The 23,647-nt window shown below is 40.7% G+C and overlaps 2 protein-coding genes across 4 annotated transcripts in view; both read left to right on the top strand.

Annotated features, from left to right (window-relative positions):
* The window catches only part of slc14a1 (solute carrier family 14 member 1 (Kidd blood group)), a 34,890-nt gene extending 24,535 nt beyond the window's left edge, over positions 1 to 10,355 (top strand). For 2 of the 3 annotated variants that reach the window (XM_008103610.3, XM_003214514.4), the window contains 3 exons: positions 2,392 to 2,526; positions 3,475 to 3,524; positions 6,526 to 10,355. In XM_008103610.3, the coding sequence (XP_008101817.2) occupies positions 2,392 to 2,526; positions 3,475 to 3,524; positions 6,526 to 6,705 (365 nt within the window). In that variant the 3' untranslated portion in view covers positions 6,706 to 10,355. The remainder of the gene's footprint in view (positions 1 to 2,391; positions 2,527 to 3,474; positions 3,525 to 6,525) is intronic. The other variant, XM_008103600.3, reaches the window with a different exon arrangement.
* A 2,625-nt stretch (positions 10,356 to 12,980) lies between these two features.
* Positions 12,981 to 21,518, top strand: siglec15 (sialic acid binding Ig like lectin 15). Its single transcript, XM_008103700.2, has 3 exons — positions 12,981 to 13,110; positions 19,457 to 19,840; positions 21,015 to 21,518. Exons 1-3 carry the CDS (start codon positions 12,981 to 12,983, stop codon positions 21,437 to 21,439), a joined length of 939 nt encoding a protein of 312 aa, XP_008101907.2. The 3' UTR covers positions 21,440 to 21,518.
* Positions 21,519 to 23,647: the final 2,129 nt, after the last annotated feature.

Genomic DNA, 23,647 nt, shown 5'->3' with positions numbered 1-23,647 from the left:
GAAAACAAACAAACTAGAAGAGCAGTAAACTGCTTCCACGGTGCAGATAAAGCCGAAAGCTTCAAAGGGATGATGAATAGCCGTCGTCAGGAGAATCCAAGGTCAGGTCGGGAGGCAGCAGCAAATTCCGAAAGGCAAACCAGTAGTCAGAAGCCGGGAGTAGTCATCAGTCAGAGGGCATAGACAGAAGCCAGGTCAAATTCAATCCAAAGTCCGAAGAGGGTGCAGTCATCCAAACCAGGTCCACGATAAGACACAGCGAGAGCCAAGCCAGATGGTATCAGCTGCTAGAAATAGTAATCAGAATGCAGTCCAGGGGAACCCACACAGTTCCATCCCTCTGCTGCAGAGCAGTCCCAGATAACTTACATCCGAATCACAGTCCAAGTCCAGTCTTCACGGAAACACAGAGATCCCAATGGCGCCTCAGCAACACCTTGCCACACGCAAAGTGCAATGGCCAAACATTCCCATTTTATTCCCCTTCCTCCTGGGTGACCAAACACTCACACCCAAACACCAGGTGTCCCAAATCTACTCAGAGTCCGAACTCCACACAGCTAGAGCTCGTGGATCCGGAGTACCTAGCAATTCGTCGGAGTCCCAATCATCCTGCCCACACTTAGCCCCATGAACACTTAAAGAACCATCCTCCCTTCTCCAAGCATCCCAAGTGGGATCAGCTCCTGCAGAAACCCCAGGTTCAGTAGTATCCATAGGCCCCAAATCCCCAGACATCTCCGATGGCTGTGCCCATTCAGTGCCCACTTCCCCAGCCACCACCTGTTCCTCAGCATCCATTTCCCCAAACTCCCCATCTGAATCTTCCTCAGAAGATCCCCCATATAGCTCTCTAAGTCGCTTCCTGCGCAACTCCTCCAGTGAACCCTCATCACGAGGGTTTTTTCTTCCTCTTTGATACCCATCACCATCAACCATAATCCCCGAAGGCGCAGTCACAACAGTTTTATTGTTTATTAATATGTCGTTATTTTATTGAATGTATTTTGTGCAATGTAATTTGCTGACTGTTGTAAGCCGCCCTGAGTCCCACCGGGTGATGTAAATAAATAAATAAATAAAATCTCAAGTCGGCAACTCCCATATTCCATTGCCAGATGACGAATGTCCTGTCCGCACTGCTGAATCCAGAAGTCTCGACCTATAGGCTCTGCAGGCTATCAAACAAGCTGGCTTGTGATTAACCCATGTGCTGCTGGAACACAGATGCACAATCCAAACAGCAAACTATTGATCTAACATTTCACACTAACAACAAATAACACCAACAAAAACACCCGGGGACCCACAGGTTTCCCTAGATCAGTATTATCCTAATATTGAATGTCATAGAATCTATGCTATAAAGAACCAACCAAGCCACTGAGTTATTATATGTACAAGTTGCCAGGCAAAGTTTCTGTGTTAACCAGAAAAAAATAACATTATAACAGTAGCTGGTTTCTTGGGTCTTTGAACCATCTCTATAACAAATTATTATTTTAATACTCTCCAAATCCTGATTTTGTGCTCCATATACTCTCAAGAAGTCAAGGAATAAGTAAATACTGTATTTGCCTTCTGGAATTGCTTCTTTATTTTAATTGCATTTTATCAAATACGGTGAAGTCCGTGTTCAGTCCAAGTTTGCAGAATTATCCTTATAGACCTCATGTAGGTACCTTTGCTTACTGTAAATGCAAGTACAGTAGAGTCTCACTTATCCAACGTTCTGGATTATCCAACGCATTTTTGTAGTCAATGTTTTCAATACATCGTGATATTTTGGTGCTAAATTCGTAAATATAGTAATTACTACATAGCATTACTGTGTATTGAACTACTTTTTCTGTCAAATTTCTTGTATAACATGATGTTTTGGTGCTTAATTTGTAAAATCATAACCTAATTTGATGTTTAATAGGCTTTTCCTTAATCTCTCCTTATTATCCAACATATTCGCTTATCCAACGTTCTGTCGGCCCGTTTACGGATAAGCGAGACTCTACTGTACATATGTTGCCTTACACATTGCAATCCTATATGTCATTTTTGTTTATACATTCATTTGCGGAGTGTTGCAATTCACCAATGCCCGATCGTCATATAAATCCCTAAGTGTGAAGTTATGTGCATCACCTTAACGTAGGATCTTGGCACTTCTTTGAAATAACAGAAAGTGGTGTTTTTAATGTAGTATGTAGATTGCTAGCCATCCTGGGTGCCAAGGAGGAAAGGTGGGCTAGAAATCATTTTAATAATTAAGTTCAGATTCCAGGCAGGCACAGAGGAATGTCTACAAAGCTGATAACCCTTTTTCATTTCAATTTCATTACAGTTAAGAATGAACCTAACACTGAAATGTCTTTCCACTCTCTGTCTTCTCTGCAGCCCTGAGTCTGGCCTCTCCTTTTAGTAGAATTTATGCCGGTTTGTGGAATTACAACAGCTGCCTTTCATGCATCGCCATCGGAGGGATGTTCTATGCCCTCACCTGGCAGACATTTTTATTGGCAATTGCCTGTGGTAGGTAGTACCAGTATTCATTGTTTTCATTTGCAACATAGGATGCTGCCTTATTTATTCGTTTATGTATTTCTTTATGTACTGAAATACTAATATCCAGCCCTATAGCTGAGAAACGACACTGTCAAACTAATACATTTTGATACAACTTTAATTTAAATGGCTCAATGCTATGGAGTCATTGGAGTTGTAGTTTTATAAGGGCTTGGGCCTTCTCTGCTAAAGAGTCCCATGAGCCCATAACACAGAGCTTTGGCAGTTAAAGCGGTATTAAACTGCATTAATTCTACACTGGAGGTACAGGACTTAACATTAACCATGCCTTTTCAACCCTCGATAATGTCTCCTTAAGTCCCATCGATTTTAGAGTCTTCACTACAGTAAAGTCTCACTTATCCAAGCTTCACTTATCCAATGTTCTGTATTATCCAACGCAGTCTGCCTTTTAGTAGTCATTGTTTTTGTAGTAAATGTTGCAATGTTTTGGTGCTAAATTCGTAAATACAGTAATTACTACATAACATTACTGTGTATTGAACTGCTTTTTCTGTCAATTTCTTGTAAAACATGATGTTTTGGTGCTTAATTTGTAAAATCATAATGTAATTTTATGTTTAATGGGCTTTTTTTTCTTAATCCTTCCTTATTATCCAAGATTTTTGCTTATCCAATGTTCTGCCAGCCCGTTTATGTTGGATAAGTAAGACTCAACTGTATATGCAATATATCTTCCCTACTGATACCAAGACTTTTAAAGTGTCAAATGGATGTGTATTATTCCAAACTGCTGATTGACAAATTAGTTTGTTTCGATCGCTGGCCTTTTTCTTCTGAAAAGTAAAATAAAAATAACTCCTCTTCCTTCCCATCCAGCCTTTATTCTGCACCACTCTGGCATCTGCCACAATATATAACAATAATTGGATTTTTCTGGTCATCTTTCTACAGGTCTCTTTACAGCATATGCAGGAGAAACCCTGGCGAATATGTTTTCCATGGTAGGTTTTGTTGGTTTTGAGAATATAGGAGTGAAAGCATAAAGATGTTTTCTTAGTGCGACATTTATCATCTTTTTAAGACTACTGCAAGGTAAAATAGAAATGAGATGAATGTATTCAAAAGAGGAGAGAGAGCAGTGATGTTTATCATAGCTCCTGAATCAGTTTTGGTTTTATTAAAAGAAAGCCAAACAAAAATGAAAGACACATTACAAAGTAGACATAACCATATGTCCCTCCGGGTGAGAAGGGCGGGATAGAAATATTTGAAATAAAAAAATAAAAAAATAACCAGTTTTGGGCCCCATCTATATTGCCATATAATGAGGTTTTAAATAATGCATTATATGATCAGTGCAAACTCATATAATGCAGTTCAGTGCTGTTAAACTGCATTATATGAGTCTACACCAGGCATGGGCAAACTTCAGCCCTCTGGGAGTTTTGGACTTCAAATCCCACAATTCTTAATGGTCTTCCGGCTGTTAGGAATTGTGGGAATTGAAGTCCAAAACACCTGGAGGGCAAAAGTTTACTCATGTCTGGTCTACGCTTGTGATTGGAGGTGACCCCCCCCCCCCCGACTCTGTAAAAGATGGTTCAAAATCAGGGGATTCATAGTTTTGCCAAGGACACCAGGCTGCAATGATCCCATAATCCCCTATCTCTCCCCATGTGGAAACCTAAGGCTTTTTCCATGGCCCCACATGGCAACGCCCCTGTAACCCAAACTAGCATCTGACCAATTTGGCTATTATTTATTAATGATTCCTTTTTTATAAATGAACTTTCCACGAACTTTCATGAACTTTATGAACTTTTATGGACTTTGGGAGGGGGGGCCTGACGTGACTTCCCCTTAGACCCTGCATGATTCCCCCTCTTCCTATGAACTCTGTGTATGCTCCCCCGACCCATTCTTATTATCTATATGTATTTATATATCAAATTGAAGCATGTTGACCAAGGCCTGACCTCTGTGTCAGGAAATCAGCCCGGATGCTCCAAATAAGGAAATGGACCTGCCGTAGCTTGGATTCCCAAAAATTCCTTTATTGACGATAAGTCTTGCGCCAGGCCTCGGAGGACACTGGGATGTCAGACCACCTGGAGAGAGATTCCATAAGTATCACAAAAGATTCATTTTCTTGACTGAGGCCACCTTTTCTTGGAAGCTTGAATCAACAGATAATCCTATTTATTTATTTATTTATTTATTTATTTATTTATTTATTTATTTATTTACAGTATTTATATTCCGCCCTTCTCACCCCGAAGGGGACTCAGGGCGGATCACATTATAACACACATAGGGCAAACATTCAATGCCCATAAACACATCAAACAGAGACCGAGACAGACAGACGCAGAGGCAATTTAACCTTCTCCTGAGGGGATGTTCGATTCTGGCCACAGGGGGGAGCAGCTGCTTCATCATCCACTCTGACGGCACTTCCTCATTCCAGGTCGTAAATTAGTTAAACTTGCCTCCCCACTTTTATAAGTGGTACCTTATTTCCTACTTGATAGATGCAACTATCTTTCGGGTTGCTAGGTCAGCAACGAGCAGGGGCTATTTTTTATTTTTAATTGATGGGTGCTCACCCCGCCACGGGCTGGCCTCGAACTCATGACCTCATGGTCAGAGTGATTTATTGCAGCTGATCAACAGCCTGCACCACAGCCCGGCCCCTATCACCTATCCTATCACCTATTCCTGTCACCAACACAGATAAAACCTGCAGGGGCCAGTCATAATCCAGCCATTAGACAAATATTTCTGTTGACTTATCTGGGAATTTTTAGTGTTTGGGGACACTAGGCTTCATCAGAGACTGTACATGCAAAGAGTTTCAACAGGGTTGTTGTCCCCACACCGCATGATATTTAATCCCATCATCAGCCATCGCCTCCTCCATTGTATTGTACAGAGAACTGCCAGACCCTCTTTCGAAGGCAGGCAGTGCTCTCTCATTGGCCAAGGCGTGTCAAACTCCCACCTCTCCAGGGGATTTTGAAAACTGTATAAAAGTGCATGCTTTGCTATGTTATGGATCCCAGTCTATTTTTGGTGAACTATCGCAGGCTGGCATCACTTTCAGCTGAAATTAAATAAAATACCTCGGTGGCTTTCTGCTTCAACCTGGTGAGTTATATTCTGGAAATTATTGGCTTCTATTCTCACCACTGCCTAACTCACAGCTTGGATCTCACTGTCCAATACTGCTCTAAATTGCTCGATAACACACTGGCCATATAATGCAGTTTCAAACCATGTAGATGGGGCCATTAGTCTCATTGTCCATTAACTCTACAATGTAAATGCCCCTTCAGTCTATGAAAGCTTATGAGTAAACACATCTATTTCTTAGGCTGGATCTACGCTGCCATATATTGCAGTGTGAACTTTACATAGGTCAATGTAGCACACTATATGGGTCAGTGTAGACCCATAAAATGGAGTTCAGTACTTTTCAAACTATATTATAGGGATCAAGGAGCCTCTGGTGGTCCAAGGGGTTAAACCATTTTGCCATCAGGACTGCTGACATGAAGGTTGGGTTGCTGAACTGAAGGTTGCTAGTTCAAATCCAACCTGGGGAGAGCACAGATGAGCTCCCTCTGTCAGCTTCAGCTCCATGCGGGGACATGAGAGAAGCCTCCCACAAGGAAGGTAAAACATCAAAAACATCCAGCATACCCTGGGCAATGTCTTTGTAGATGGCCAATTCTCTCACACCAGAAACGACTTGCAGTTTCTCAAGTCGTTCCTGACACAAAAACAATTATAGGGATCTACACTGCAATTCCAACTATGTTATTTGGCAGTATAGATCCAACCATACTTAGTGTCCAAGATCCCAGAATGAAAGAAAAAGAGACTAGCAGTGCCATTATGCAGATAAAGGGAATTTTCTCTTTCTTCTTCTTGCACTCTACTTGAAATCTCTCTGCTATTGAACAGCATCCTAAATCACTGCCCTGTTTTCTTCCCCCTCAGTTTGGAATGCCACTGGGGACCTGGCCTTTCTGTTTGTCTTCACTCACATTCCTGCTTTTAACCACCACAAATGATGCCATCTACAGATTGCCGCTCTCCAAAGTCACCTACCCAGAAGCCAACCGGGCCTATTACTTGACACGAAAGGAACAATGTCCCAAATCCACCTGCGATGTGTAAGAGACTGGATCCCAGACATTGATTTCCTCATTGCTGCTAGAAAACCAGTGACTGTATTTCCCAAGCTGGAAAAGAAGCAGCACAGAATCGAATCAAGCCAGGCAGTTTCAAGTATTCTTTGCGGGGAGCTCATTTAAAGCTGTAAATAGTATTTTCACTAGAGTCTGAAAGGCTTGAAACTTAGTGCATACTTCAGTCAGAAGTGAAGAGACTGTACAATTCACTTGGAAAGATGTGTGGCATTTTTAGAGCAAATGGGGGCTTAGGTGGTCAACTGGAGGCATATTGGCAGGATCTGGTCCCTGAAGTGACTCAGTCTTGGACACTGATTTTAAATCACACAGTGGTTTAAAAAATGCCTACAGCATTTCAGCCTGCTTTCTTATTGCAATACCAAGAGGTTTTTTTAAAAAAATATGGAAAGACTTGGAATCAGAAAGAGGAACATCAAGGATATTCTTGCATGTGGCTTGTAACAGCAACTTGAAGCTCCGCAGCCACAAATGGAAGCACTTATTATTACATGATGTCATTATGAAGTCCCTCCAAACCAATCTTCAACTCATGACAAAGGAATATTTTTCAAAAAAATGAAGAAATAACATTTTTAGGCAACCAAAAGATCTTTGAATCTTTAATACAGTGTTTTCAGGTGGTGCAATAATCCAAAAGCGCTTCTGCAGTGACTTTGAGTCCAGTGATGTGCAATTGTGGATGCATCGGGGACATCACTTTGATTTATTTTACTTCTCCATGTCTAAAGTGCTAGTCATTGAAGTGAGCATGCCAACTAAACCTCTGGCTCCAAAGCCATAACTTCCTTCTTCACATTGTACATTGACTTTTAAAAAAAAACATGCACAGAAGTGTACATTTTCACTGCTAATTCCAGGCACTGGTAGGGATTTTCCTCCTTCATTGAGCCTATCAATATTGTTTGTTTGTTTGCCTTCCTTTGTTCTGTTGCAAATGTTCCAGGAGATTGCAAGCTTGCTCATGCAAACTTATTTTAGCTTGGGCAGGTTTGGCAACAAAAAGAAGATTTACAGAATGTACCAAACAGAGAAATGTATCTTTCCTTTTTAAAAAAAATAATATTTAAAGTGTTTAAAGGGACAGAACTTGGGAATTTGCAGAAGCAATTGAACTCATGGAGTAGCAGAATTATTCTAGGGGATGATTTAAAAGAGGGCATGGACAAAGAGGAGCCCATAGATTGGGAGGAAACAAGTCCCAGCAACTGCGATAAAAAACAAGGACCATTGGACAATATTATTCACTAGCTATGGGCATGGTTGATCCAAGCAGACTGAAAAGGTATATTTCAGTTCAGGGAAGTTTAGTTAGAGGCATAGCTGAACACAGCTTGCTGTTTCACATACCCCCACCCACCCAGCCATCCAGACAAATCTTCAGTCTGTATTACTGTCTACATAATTATTTTCAACATAATCTGTACATAATTCAATTTATTAATGACAGAATGTTAGCAGGTTAGATGCTCACCTAGAATCATGCTCAACTGTTCACTTAAGAGCAAATCTCTGTATGTCATTTGCTGGAAAAATTAAGAGGGAAACTGAAGTTGCATTGATTTTCTGCGGTCAATCACCCTATGAACTGTTGGTTGGCCACTTTGCAAACAGAATGTCTGCCTGGACAGGCCTTTGGTGTGACACACAATTTTTCTCCTATTCTTACAATGTTGCATTGTATACTGCAAAATACAATGCCCGGAAATACTGCAAAATAAAATGCCCAGGAAGGATCCTAAGGTCCGCGTATACCAGGGCTTCTTAAACTTTTTCCACCCAGGAAATTTTTACACAATCCTGGGTATACAGGTATATATAAAATAGGTATACAAATCAACCATTTACTGATAATAAAATTATTTTAAAACAATTCTTTGGTATACATATGATATTTACCATGTATTAAAGATTAAAGCCAATTTGCATATTAAAAAAAATATTGTTTGTTTGTTTGCCTTCCTTTGTTCTGTTGCAAATGTTCCAGGAGATTGCAAGCTTGCTCATGCAAACTTATTTTAGCTTGGGCAGGTTTGGCAACAAAAAGAAGACTTACAGAATGTACCAAACAGAGAAATGTATCTTTCCTTTTTTAAAAAATTAATATTTAAAGTGTTTAAAGGGACAGAACTTGGGAATTTGCAGAAGCAATTGAACTCATGGAGTAGCAGAATTATTCTAGGGGATGATTTAAAAGAGGGCATGGACAAAGAGGAGCCCATAGATTGGGAGGAAACAAGTCCCAGCAACTGCGATAATCTAAAGTTGCCTGCAGATTTCTTCAATTGTTTGCAGAATGAATTGGTATAATGAGAAGAGTGGCTATCTTCGCTACTCCAGCTCAAAGCAAAATGGTTTTACAATGCCAGGACCCATTTCTAGAGCTTCATATGATGAGGTCTGAAGATTCTAGGGCAGAAGTATAACTTTAAATAGAAGGAAAATTTAAAGCGATTTCCTGCTTCTTGGCAGGGGGTTGGACTGGATGGCCCATGAGGTCTCTTCCAACTCTACTATTCTATGATTCTATGATTCTATGATTCTATGAAAAGTGAGCAAGGGAAAGGTGATTCGATGTACCCGCAGTTAACACTCCCACCACACAACACCAGCAGAACCACAATGACACATCTTTATGAACCACATCGTGAAATGAGTGTGGCAGATCGTGAGGTTTTCAAAAGGAATAGAGTCAGAAAAATGTGGAAATGAGGCCAACAATAAGTGCTTGTAATTAACAGGACATCATTTGGAATTCACAAAAAGTGACACATTTGTTCTAGCATCCTATTTTTATGCACATTACATACGTGGTGGTATGTTTCTTTTACTTTTCTGCAATGGATGTACCTTACAACTCCTACATTCATGGGGGATAGTTTTCTAAGACTAACCACTGGATACCTAAAATCACAGATAATAATGAACTCTATATTTTGATTATGTTTTTGTCCAGAAGCATACCATAAAATTGCACTGGAGGACCAAGAAGGGCTCACCAACATTTCCGTGGAGAAATGTTATTTGAAGCATATTGAATCCCTGGATAAAGGCATCATACTGCATTCAATTTCATAGGTAATACTGAGATAGGAGACTGCTGATGATTGCAAAGTGTGGTAGGATACATTTCAGAGGAAGACAATGGCCAATCACTTCTGAGTATTACGCTATTATAAAATGCATGGGGATCCATTCTGGTGTCTGCTACAATATAATTTTGGGCCCCATCAACACTGCCATATAATGCAGTTTCAGAATGCAGATTTACTGCTTTGAACTGGATTATATGGCAGTATAGACTCATATAATCCAATTCAATGAAGTTCAATTTTGCATTATATGAGTCTGACCATTATGGCAGTGGAGATGGGGCCTTGAAGGCAAATACAGACATACACAAAGGTTTCAGACTATTCAGTCAAGTCATGAGTTAGGGTCATGTTTGCCAATATGGACACCTTGGACAAAAAACAAGGAAGTTGACAAGAAAACCTTTGAGAATGGTCAAATTGTGTTTATATTTTATTGTGTTGTAACAATTAATGTAACATTATGTCTTCAATAAAAAGAGTGCCTTGATAAACTGTGAGCTAAATAAAGAATAGATGGAATTCATGAGCTGTGGAAGTTTCTTTGCATTGAACTGCATTATATGGGTCTACACAGACGATAAGACTTGTCCTAAATTTTCAGAGGGCTGCATGAGAAGATTCAGTCTGCCAGATCTTTACAGTGGTCAGTCTGTATAGATGTGTCAAAAGTAATAGATCTGCTTACCAAGAATCATTTTCCTTGGGTTCAAAACCATCCACGAGAAAATTCCTTTTGTTACACGAGGAAGATTCTATGTAAGGTAGACCTTCATTTAACCAATACCTATGAGGATTGGGAAATACCAGATAAATGAAGTTTCTGGTTGCTTGAAAGTTATTAAATATAGTCCTAACTAATGTTATATGCCATTCTATTTGTTGTTTATTCGTTCAGTTGCTTCCGATTCTTCGTGACCTCATGGACCAGCCTGCGCCAGAGCTCCCTGTCAGCCATCGACACCGCCCATCTCCTTCAAGGTCAAGCCAGTCACTTCAAGGATACCATCCATCCATCTTGCCCTTGGTCGGCCCCTCTTCCTTTTTCCTTCCATTTTCCTCATCATCCTTATCTTCTCCAAGCTTTCCTGTCTCCTCATGATGTGGCCAAAGTGCTTCAACTTTGCCTCTAATATCATTCCCTCCAGTGAGCAGCCAGGCATTATTTCCTGGCGGATGGACTGGTTGGATCTTCTTGTGGTCCAAGGCACTCTCAGGATTTTCCTCCAACACCACAGTTCTAATGCGTCTATCTTCCTTCGCTCAACCTTCCTTATGGTCCAGCTCTCGCATCCATAGGTTTCTACAGGGAATACCAATGCCATACTATACCATACAATACCATAAACTCTGTATTGACTAATTGGACATTCCATAACCTATTGCAAAACATAACTTATTGCATAAGCTATTGGAACATAACTGCACCCAGTCTATGGGCACATATCCTTTTGGCAAATGTGATTCTCCATGAATATCTGGAGACCACCTTTGGAAAACCACTAGTCAAGAAAAGCATGACCTTATTAGAAATCAACTCTTCTAATAAGTGATATTCACAAGCATTCATGTAATAACACACAGGTACCTTCAGCTGTTAAACTGAAGAACCATGTATTTAGACTGTCAAGGGTAAAGATATGCCACTACAAAAATATATTTGGTTAGCAAAGGATGGTTGTTTCTTTGCAGTTGAAGTTGCCCAAAAGATATACACTCCCTTTAAACCTCTTAATTAAAATATGCACTCAGAGATAAAACAAAGTCTTCTTTGAAAAATAACATATCTTGTATTAACCATACAGGCACATTTTTTCTTAATAAAGTTCAGTTACAGATCGGATGTAGCTTCTTCTTTCTGTGTTAAGAACACAGGATATCATTCTTTATCAATAGTCCATAGTCTTTAGTGTAGCTGTACTCACTGAGGTCCATAAGCAAAAATTATAGTCATTGAAGTCTCTAACCAACTTCTCCACTGCAAACTTGCATGCATCCACCTCTTCTGAGGTATAAACAGATACTTAATACAAAATGGAGTCTTGAGTCTGCACATGCTCAGTATAATCATGTCTATAACTCCTCCCACACCAGAGTCAAATCAACATATACATAGAATACAAGTTACCAAATACATACATTCACAAATAAATAGTGAGTGGCTTGGAAGGTTGCTATTTCCAACATGACTTGATATTAATACTAGAAATATAGCAATTAAAAGCAAATTAAGGCAAATAAAGATAGAGATAACTTGATGTAATACAGTTTTACTGTGTCATAGAAACAGCTTTGCGAATGCAGCATGCAATAAAGTATTATTTCTTCAATTTTTTGCCGGTTGTATGGAAATTCCATTTAACTAAGTGTCTACTGTTGTATACCATGAAGCCATTGTGTTTGTTCTTGTCTCTGATAATGGAGTGGGATTTCTAACTATAACTACATGCATAACTTTCACTTTTTAGTCCTTATTTGCAATTTCCTTGTTCAAGACCTTTTACAGTTGATTTCTCACATTGCAAGCCATCACTTGGGCCTTAAAGACTTCCCTTTTCACTTTGTATAGATGGTAAATGACGATGTTGAAATTGTTGCACCTTCAATGTGTCTTATAATATTTATTGTATGTTATGCTTTGATGTCTCTGCAGAATCTTGGCACATTTTATCCTCAGAGGCAAGCTATCATTTTTTTAAAAAAACAAATCATTAAAAGTATAAGCTGCATATTTAAATAGTGTCTGTAACTTTTTGTACTGTACAATAAAGCCCGTATATGTTAGGATGCAATGAAGAATCCGAAAGCCTGAAGCTGAGCTAAGAATTAAAATATTCTTAGCTGAAGACAAAGCATTTATTGAGAAGCCTTAATCTGATATGATGAAGATTCACAGGGTGAAGAGTTAAAGACGTTTGGATAAATGCAATGCCAAAAATGCAGCTGGTAAGGATTCTTAGTATATTGAAAGAAGGGGCAATAGGAAGATTTGGAAGTGGAATTTCACAGCAGCTGTAGCAATATTTCATGTGCCAGACCTAATATCTATCTATACACATCTTCTTTACACATAATAAAAGTTAAAATATGTATGTGTGTATGTGCTGGGGTGTCCATTTACACAGACAGACTCCCAATTCCACAAATAGCTATGGCTTCCACTACGCAGGAGACACCAGTGGCCCTCTTTCCAATTACATTTCAGGTTCTAGCGAGCGCCGTGAACATGTACAAGAACACTGCCAATGTCCTCTACAAACACCATATTGCCCACCACCCACGTGAAGCTTTCATATGGGGACAATTTCATCCTAGATTTCATGTGTTTCCTCCACCACAGGCATCCCAGTGTTCCTTACTCTCTCCATCGGTGTGGAATTTGCATGACCCCGCCCACTTCCTCTCCCATAAGCCTTTTCTTCTCTTTGCTATGATGCACAGCAAATAGAGCAGTATTGATCTGCAACTGAATGTACTGGAAGGGTTTGGGGGACCGACTCAACATGATGGAAGTTGTAATTCACCCTGTATCAAGACAGAGCACTGTGACCCTGACCAGCAATGGACCTGAACCAAATTTGGGATACAGAACCCTCATGACCAATGAAAAATACTCGAGAGGTTTGGGGGCAATTGACCTCATTTATATGAGTTGTAGCTCACATCCAGAGAGCACTGTGAACTCAAAGAACAATGGATCTGGACCAAACTTGGCATGGATACCCAATATGCCCAAATTTAAATACTGTTGGGGTTTGGGAGGAATTGCCCTTGACCTTTGAGAGTTGTAGGTACTGGGATTTAAAGTTCACCTGCAATCAAAGAGCATTCCAAACCCCACCAAAGATGGACATGGACCCAACTTGACACAAAGAACCCCCATGACTAACAAAAAATACTGGAGGGCTTTGGAGGTAAATCACCTTGATTTGAGGGAGTTGTAGTTCACCTGCATCCAGAGAGCACCGTGAATGCAAACGATGATGCATGCATGCCTGATATGTCCAAATTTTAATATTGGAGGGGTTTGCAAGGGATAGACCTTTATTTCTGGGATTTGTAGTTCACCTACAACCAGAGAAACTGTGAAACCCACCAACAATGGACCTGTATCAAACTGGGCACACAGAACCACCATGACCATTTGAATATACTGGAGGTGTTTGGGGGGGAACTGATTTTCATTTCTGGGAGTTGTAGTTCACTGACATACAGAGACACTGTGACCATCACCGATGATGGATCTGGACCAAACTTGACACACAAAACTTCCATGATCAACTGAACCTACTGGAGGGAATTGAAGGGGGCTGACCCACCATGGTGGGAGCTGTAGTTCATCCTGCTGTCAGAGAGCACACTGAACCCCACCAATGATGCATCTAGACCAAACTTAGACAACATGACAAGTACTGATGGAGTTTCCAGGGGTTAACCTGGCATGATGTGCATTGTAGTTCACCCACAACCTTATGCATTTTGTAAAAAATTGACTTTTGCAAATAATCTGGGCAACGCCGGGTCTCCCAGCTAGTTTATTATAAATCTAAATCCTACTTTTACTCTCCACAGGGGTAGCCTCATTGAATCAACTGGATGATATTGACTCATCATTCAACCATTTCATATTTTGTTTAGTCCCCCACCCCACCCCCAAAGATTCACTCAGACCTTCTAAGGATCCCATTTTACCCTCTTTGGGTTTATTCTACACTGCAGAATTATGCAGTTCAATACAACTTTAGCTGCCATGGCTCAGTGCTATGGAATCCTGGGAGTGACATCCAGACTTGCTTCTGAGGCATCACAGCTTCTGGCAGCTTGGTTGAGTGGAAATTTCCTTGCTGGGGAAATTCCACTCTCTTTTTAAATAGAACAATTATTATTATTCACCTCCCACTGCACCACAAAAGTGCCAGACAAATTTTATAGAACAGAAAAGCACACAAGTCGGCCATTTACAACCTTACAAAATGGGGATGGGTGCTCTATCAACCCGACCGCAGTCATTGACAATATAAAATCTGCGCTGAGATTGCGGAAGATCGACAGAATTAAAAAACGTGAATAAACAAATAACCAGGGCGAATAAGGAAACAGGAAGGTAAACCAGGCTAAATAAGCCTTTAATTTGACCATGGAGTTCAGCAAGGTTGTGGTACGAAATGCACAGAAGGGATGGCCCAAGGGACAGAGTTGAGCAGTTGCTTCCAGTCCAGGAGCACTGATGGCACAGGTAGAGTGTCCCTTCTCCACAATGATTTGAACCAGAAGTATTGGGGATTTCAGATATTATTAGATTTTGGAATACCCATATTTGCATATACATACATAATAGGATAACTTGAAGATGTTACCCAAGTCTAAACACGAAACTAAATTGTGCTTCAAATGTGGTTTATACACATAGCCTGAAGGTAATTTTATACAATATTCATAATATTTTTGCATATGAAACAGGTTGAAAAAGGACCCTGCCCCATTTCATAGAGTTGTAAATGGTAAAGGGGTTGGTGCTCATCTCTATTTCTAAGCCGAAGAGCCAGCGTTGTCCGTAGACACCTCCAAGGTCATGTGGCCGGCATGACTGCATGGAGCGCCGTTACCTTTCCGCTGGAGCAGTACCTACCTATTGATCTACTCACATTGGCATGTTTTCAAACTGCTAGGTTGGCAGATGCTGGAGCAACAGCGGGCGCTCACTCCGCTCCCGGGATTTGAACCTGGGACTGAAACTTGCGCTATTAGCGCAGGAATGGAAAATAAGCTATAAATGTTAATATTTAATACTTTTTTTTGGTAATTTTGGGGTGAAATGGCTAGAATATGATTCTCTATATTTCTAAATTCCAATATCTCTTTTCCTTGTGCCTGACCTCGCCCTGACCTTCTACCCAGCCTTTTTTCTCTTCCTGGAAGGAAGCGTCTCGCCGATTGAAAGGGAGCAATCAGTTCATCATACAAAGTTAATCCCAAAGTACATTTGCATGGGACAGGACAAAGGAAATCCTCCTGGTCTCGGAGCTGGTCCATCAGCGAGGATCTCCACATGGAAGACTTAGTCATTCTGCTTTGGGAACCCAAAAGAGCCTTAGGAAAGCTTTTTAATCCCCACAACAATAAAACTTCTTTTCTATATTGCACGTCCACCCCAGTCTCACATTGTAGATAATCAAGGAACCGTTGAAGACAGGAAAGCTGGACATAATCCTATCGATATCTCATCCAAAAAGACAATAACTCTAGACTCCCCTTGTAGGCAAAAGCCTCGGGGGTTGATTGGCAGCCCGATTACACATGAATCATTCATCAGTACATTGTCTCTCCCTGTCCCGCCTCCCTGCCTCCTGATTCGCTGCTGCGGAGATGAAGAAAGCCCGTGATTGGTTCCTGGAGGGAGGCGGGAGACCAAGCCTCCTCCCAGCTGGGACGCGCCGGCCAATCAGCGGCCAGTGGGCGGGAGGAAGAGGGCGGGAAATTTGAAGAGGCTTCACTTTGAAAATTGTATAAAAATGGCTTTATTTCTTTGTAACAACATGCTTTGCCTGACGAACTATCACGACATCGCATCCGCTTCAGCTGAATCGCAATAAAGATCACTTCGGTGGCATTTCCTTTAACTCTGGCTGAGTCTTTCATTTCGTCTCAGGTAAATATAGATCTATAGATTGGGCTTCCCCGGCTCGCCAAAGTAGCGATCCCTCCTTGTAGGGATCATATTGTCTCCCCTCACTGGGGCAGACTTCCCAAAGTTCGCGGTCGATTTCAAGACCTTTCGGTCTGCAAGTTCAGCAGCTCAGCGCTTTAACACACTTTGCCACCGGGGCTCATTGTAAATGGTAGGCTTATATATAATTTATTTATCGCGTCAGAAGCGAACCGAGGGTACAGTTGAAATGTAATTAAAACACAAAGTTTAAAAAACTTGGCATTATACTAAATGCCCTTTGACCAGTAGCTGGCCACTTGGAGTGCCTCTGGTGTTACTATAAGAAGATCCTCCATTGCGCATGTGGCAGGGCTCACGTTGCGTTGTAGCAAGTGATCTGTGGTTTGCCTAACCTGGACCAGACTCCGGAATATAATTTGTACAAGAGAGAGAGTACAGAGCACCATTAACATATTGATGACATCCAATCCAAAACTCTGAAAGACCTCTTCCAGGGATTTCATGTAGATGTATAAAAGCATAAGGGATAGTTCTGAATCCCGTGGAACCCCACAAACTAATGGCCTAGAGGCTGAATGGCATCCCTCCCTCCACACCACCATCTGTAAATGTTGAAGTTAGAAAGATGTGAACCATTGCAAAGCAAAGCCCCCAAACACCCATATTAGCCAGGCGCAATTGTGAATGGAATACCAATATTATACTATGGACAAAAGACACAGTTACATGTGTACGAGAACTTACATGTGGGTCAAACATCAAGAGAATGCCAACCATTGTGAGTTTGCATTGGGAATAATACCACTGACCAGATTCACAGAGCTATTATTATAATATTCTGAACTAAGTGGTCATAATGCTTTGAACACTACAAGATTAAGTGTACTTAATATTTCTAATTAAATGGGATATCACGACAACCTTGAAGCCGGTTGACTTTTGATCTGACTCCCAGAAATGGTGGACTACAGGGAATACGAGTAGAGGTGGCTAGTGGTTTCCATGTCAATTGGGCTGTATTTTAAAGTATCCCAGAAGTCAGGGCCGTAGCCAGAAAAAAATGGGGGGGGGGTTGAAAATTTCGGGGGGGGGGGGGGTTAACCCCTAGCACACACCCCTCCCCGCTACAGACCTGTCAATATCTGCTTGAGATAGTGCCTGGAGGGGCTCTTAATGTTTTGTGTCTCATAGACTTAGCATGGGGATTTGGTTAACCAGTTAAAATTCATGAGTAAACCAGGTTTTTTTTATAACCTGAAAAATTTCGGGGGGGGGGGGGTTGAACCCCTAAAACCGCCCCCTCGCTACAGGCCTGCCAGAAGTTGTCTTCTGTCTTTGAAATAAACTCAACTCTTCTGGGTGACTCTTTAAAATATCTTTAAAAACCTTGGAGCAGATTCATCAATCCATTGACACTTCTAGAAGCCACCAGCTATCACTGACAACAACCAAGTCACTCTAAGAATTATGTGTCATTTAAATAAACTGCTTTTCATCTATAAAACCAGGTATAGGTAATAGACGTAAATTAATTCATTTTAGTCCTAACTTTGCAAAAAAAAAAAATGGAACTGGGTGATGTCTTCTTTCTGTGGCTTCCCTACTCGTGATAGCATGGATCGTGAATCAGAAGGACCATTTTCCAAGCAACTGAATGAACTCATCTCTTCCAGCTGCCTGTATTCAGCAGCCAAGAAATTTCTATTTCAGCATTTTGCCCTATTGTGAACACAGTGTGGATCAGGTCAGACTAGGAAATCAACATAGGAAAGGTCCAAGAAGATGGGAAGCAGAGGTTTCTTTCTCCTCTGCTTGCTGTGCATTGTGAAGAAAGGTGAGCTTTGCTTTGCAACTTTTTCCCTTTTGTGCCATGCCAGTCTTTGAACTCCACACCCTTCTAATGGAGACTCCCAATTTTGCCTCTCTCATCTCACCTTTTCCTGCTGTTTTAAAAATGTTCCAGCTTTTCTCTCCTCCTCCCACATTTACCTTTGTCCTCAGTTTACTGCAGTGCAAATAACTGCAAACAGAACTGAAAATGCAAAAGTAATTGGCACTCAGTTAATTCAGCAGAAGGGAGAGGCCAGGAAGTCCCAAGCAAAAGTGAACTGCTGCAGTCTCTCCTAGCTTATGTGTTATTCCTTTTTAATACATTTTGCTATTTTAATCACACCCTGATGTTACTGATCTACATGTGTCCCAGTTTTCACCAGTGAAGCAATAATACAGAACTGACACAATGCCTGTGGAACTGAACAGAGGGGAGAGATTGTAGTTGCAGGAGATCCGTGCGTTTTAATATCAAGAAGCCCACCAACTTTGGCCAATGGAGAGGAATGCTTCGGCTTTGTTATGCTCTTGGACAACAATTCCCATAAACCCAAGAGTTATGGGAGATGCATTTTAGTGACATCTATATACTCAACACTAATTAGGCAGAAATGTTATCTTAGCTGATGATCTTAGAGTCCCTTGAAATCCTGAGATTTCTGGAAATGATGCAGTACCAAAGATGGACCTGCCACTATGATCTATGCTATATTTCCAAGCATTGAAAATAGTCTAGATGCCACCTTCTCTATTGAAAACAGAGGAAAAGCAGTGGTACTCAACTCTTTCCTTGATAACATTTCTCTGTTGTTTTTATCCCCACCAGATTGGTAAAATTAGGTCTGGAGTGAATGTTTCTGGTCAGAAGGAAGTGATGTTAGAACTTTACATTCACTAACCATGTTGGCATCTTTCACCAGATTTTTGTGGTGCATCTAGAATTAATGCAGTTTGATACCACTTTGACTGCCTCTGCTCAGAGTTGCTCGGTGAAGCATCACCATTATAAAGAGCTTATAAAACTACAATGCCCATGACTGCACAGTATTGACTGGCGGTAAAGTGGTGTCAAACGTACCCTGTGTAGACGTACCCTGTGTTAACTGGAGATGCTCCATTTCTTTCAGGAATCTCATCCAAAGGCTGGTCTATGCACGTCCCAGCAGAGGTGACTAGTGAGATTGGCAAGACAGTTGCCTTGCCTTGCACCTTCACGCACCCACACTCCACTTACGACAAAACCTTGACTGCCATTTGGAGGGTGAAGGAGCCTTACAATGGGACAGTGATTTTCAAGTGCATCGCACACAGTTCCAGTGATGTCTGCAGGACCACAGTTGGCTTGAAGAACAGATACAAGCTTTTGGGGAACCCAAGGCAAAACAACCTGTCGCTCCAGATTGACCATGTTTCATGGAATGACAGCAACAGATACTTCTGCCGAGTTGAATTCTCTGGGGATCTTCACGACAAGTATGAGAGCCGGATGGGAATCCGGCTCCACCTCATAGGTGAGAAGACCTATATTTGTATCCAATTCTTTCTTCTTCATTCATGCAGTCATTCTCGACTCTTCTGGACCACATGGACCAGTCCACAAATTGTGAATTTTGACTTTTAGGCTCTTATCAGATTGTGGTTGCTATACTTCAAATTATGGCAACCATATCCAAATCTATTACAATTACAGTTGTTCAGATTTAGGCCTGAATCTTATGATTGTAAACTCAACTAAATCTATTGAGCCACATACAATGGGCTCTTGGTATGTGCTGAGATTTGGTTCCAGGGACCTCCATGAATACCAAAATCCATAGATGCTTAAGTTCTATTATATAGAATGGTGTAAGAAAATTGTGTTATTTATATAAAATGGTAAAATCAAGTTTCTTTATGGAATTATCTTTGATGGTGGGTGCTTAATATTTTCAAGATGTGGATGGTTAAATCAGTGGATGCAAAATCTGTGGATACGGTACTCTCCAACTATCCCAATTTGACAAGGACAATCAGACACCAATTCCCACCCCCAAATGTTTTAGGGATATGCAAAGCATTTTTGTCATGTTGTCCCTGTGTTATTTTAGGGCAGAAAGGTTTTTTAATATACAGGAAATTATTGGAATTATTATTATTATTATTATTATTATTATTATTATTATTATTATTATTCCAGTTTTCCTCTAGTTTTTAAGATGGACCAGAAGGGGCCCATAGATGTGACAATTGAATTTATGATCCCTGTATCCATGGGGAACACATTCCTAAATTTTGTGTGGATACATCAAACTGAGGAAGGATCACAGCAAACCCTATGGAAATAAAGGGCTTCTGGCCCAAGAATGACCCCCCATAGGCATTGTCTAGGTTCTCCATCATGAGAAAACCTAGACAATGCCTATGGGGGTCATGTTTTGTTGGATGTGGATAAAGGAAATCTGGTATATGGAGGTCATAGTGTACAAGTAAGTACATGTGTGCACCCATGCAAAACAGCGTCCAGTGTGTAATGGACATCCATGTGAAATGGCACCATATTTGATCTAAAGCCGAGCATGGACAGTGAGTCCAATTTTCCAGCATTGAACTGAGTTGACCATGCTCTGCTTTGGACAAAAATGCCCAACCATTTCCATAGGCATGTTGGAGGTCCCAACAAAACTTTGGACCTTTTGTTTTGGATAGCACCTCCCAGGATTGTGAACATCTCTGTCCAGATGGACCAAGATCATGCTTTCCACGCCAAGTGTACGGCTGAAGGAGAACCGCTCCCGACCGTGACATGGGCTGGCCCTCTCTCTGACAACGCAACTTCAGTCTCCAGGCCAACGGCACATCATATCACCAAGGAGCTTCAGCACCTGGTCCTTGATGGGAAATACACTTGCATCGCCACCAACAGCCTTGGACATGCAGAAGGAGCGGTGTATTTTTACAAATTCAAAGCTGGGAGCGGCTCTTGGATTCTCATCCTCTTGTTCGTAGCCCTGGGGATTAAACTGCTTGCTCTAGTGGTGATATTAGGGATCGGGGCCTTCTGGAAAGGAGGTAGGTATATTATCATAATCATCATTTTGATTTTTAAAGGGAGTTTACAAGGAACGGGTTAAAGGGAAAAGGAAAAAAGAAAAAATAGTAAGTACATATGACATGAACATGGGCTATCCTTCTATAATAATGTAAGATGACCATGAGCTAAATTCAACTGCAAATTCCAACTGCAATAAACCCATTAAATCAGTTAGATTTATTTATGTCTTGACTCATCCTTCCAAAATGTATTCTATGAAACTAATTTAGTTGGGATTAACCAACATATATTCAAGAAAAAATATGGTTTCTTGAAGCTTGCATTACGTACTATCTGGAATTTCAAAATTTGAAACTCCAAAATTGTTCATATGGATAGTTGAGAGAGTAACACTGCTGCTTTCTGATTTTTTAATGTACAAAACTCTGTTTCATGCATAAAATCATTTAAACCCTTACATAAATTTTTCCTCTGCCTGTGTGCATAATACATATATATATATATCTTAGTTGAATTTCATCTTTAGATTTGGGTCCCATCTCCAAGATAGCTCATTATGCACTTATAGTTTGCCTTCCACATTTGCAGGTTTGACTTGTGCAAATTCAATTGTTCAAAGATTACAATATTCCCTCTAAGAATCCTTCAGTCCTGAATTTTGTTTTGAATTTTCTATTTTGACTTTATGTACATAATATATACAAATAAATGTATTTCAATTTTTTTAAAGGCCCAAATCCAAAACTCAGCCACTTATGTGGACAAATTTAGATTTTGGAATTCCACGCAAGGGATGCTCAACCTGCACAATGAATACCCCTTATTTGAAGGCCAGGAAGCTTGTCCCTTATATGGCTGGCAGGTGCCCTCTATTTGAAGACTGGAGAGCCTTTCCTGAACAAGATGCAATAAAATCCTTCATAAATGCAGAGAATATGAACATAATGCAATGGATTTTATAGAGAATGTGTTTTATAGAGAAACACATAGCTAAGTGGACTGAATAAGTTTGCCAACAGATACTTCTTGATTGTCAATACTGCATGTCAGGAATGTCTTCTGTCCCTTATTGCTACTTAGGTGACCTGGCAACACAACTGGAGGAGCAATAATTCTCCCAGCCTTCCACCTTTTTTCCAAGCGGCTATGATTAAAAAACAGATTTACTGTCAGAATTAGGTCCCAGTCTATATGTGTCAAACTCAAGGCCCATGGGCTGAGTTCAGCCCACCATGTTATTTTATGTAGCCCTCCTCCGGATGCTGGATTACAACTCTTAAAGTTCTCATCATTCAACATCATGATTAGAGTTGATGGGAGTTGGAATACAATTTGTTCTGTTTAGTCTGGAAGGCTGCAATTTGTTTTGTTTAGTCAGGAGAGCAGAGTTACAAGGCTTGTTGATATGATGACTGATGTTAAAATGTCCTTTAACTTTTCCCCAACCTCAGAGCTACAAGCGCTGTTGAATTGCACTTCCCATTATCCCCAGTCCACATGGTGGATAATCAAAAGTGATGGGAGTTGGCATTCAATAACATCTGGGGACCCAAACTGGGAAAAAACTAAAGAGCACTATGTAAAAACATATATAAGTACCTGTGCCCGGCCACGCATTGCTGTGGCTTAGTATGGTGGTAAGGGAAATAAAGTATCTTATATTATCTGCTTAGAACTGGATTATATGAGGCCCCTTCTACACAGCTGTATAAAATGCACACTGAAGTGGATTATATGGCAGTGTGGAGTCAAGATAATCCAGTGCAAAGAAGATAATATAAGATTATAAATTGTTTATATAGCTGTGTGGAAGGGCCTTGAGTCTGCACTGCCATATAATCCAGTTAAAATCAGATAATCTGTATTTTATAGGCAGTGGGGAAGAGGCCTAAGTGAGGCCTAACTCTGCCTGTCCCGTGGGCTGAGTGTGTTGCTAGGAGACCAAGTGGGCAGAGCTTAGCCTTCTAACTGGCAGCAATTGGCTAAAAACAATTATTCCTCTCCCTCTAATTAGGACTTTATTTTTCTTTTCTTTTTGTTGTATGAACGTAGAGGCATGGATGAAGGGTTGTGCTGCCAAGTTTAGTGTTTCTGGGGTGCGTAGTTTTGTTGTTTTGTCCTAGGCCGAAATTTCATTACCCTTATATATATATATAGATTGGTCCTCTGTATCCATGGATTCTGCATCCAAGGATTCAATGGCCTTTGAAGGCAACATAAGGCTGATGTTGTCGTCACTGAAAATGAGTTTGACACCCCTGTCCTAGCCTATTCAGCTTTTGGGTCT

This window comes from Anolis carolinensis, chromosome 2 (assembly GCF_035594765.1).
Source record: "Anolis carolinensis isolate JA03-04 chromosome 2, rAnoCar3.1.pri, whole genome shotgun sequence".
NCBI lineage: Eukaryota > Metazoa > Chordata > Lepidosauria > Squamata > Dactyloidae > Anolis > Anolis carolinensis.
Note: the sequence above shows the minus strand (reverse complement) of the source record. Positions and strands in the feature narration are given on the sequence as shown.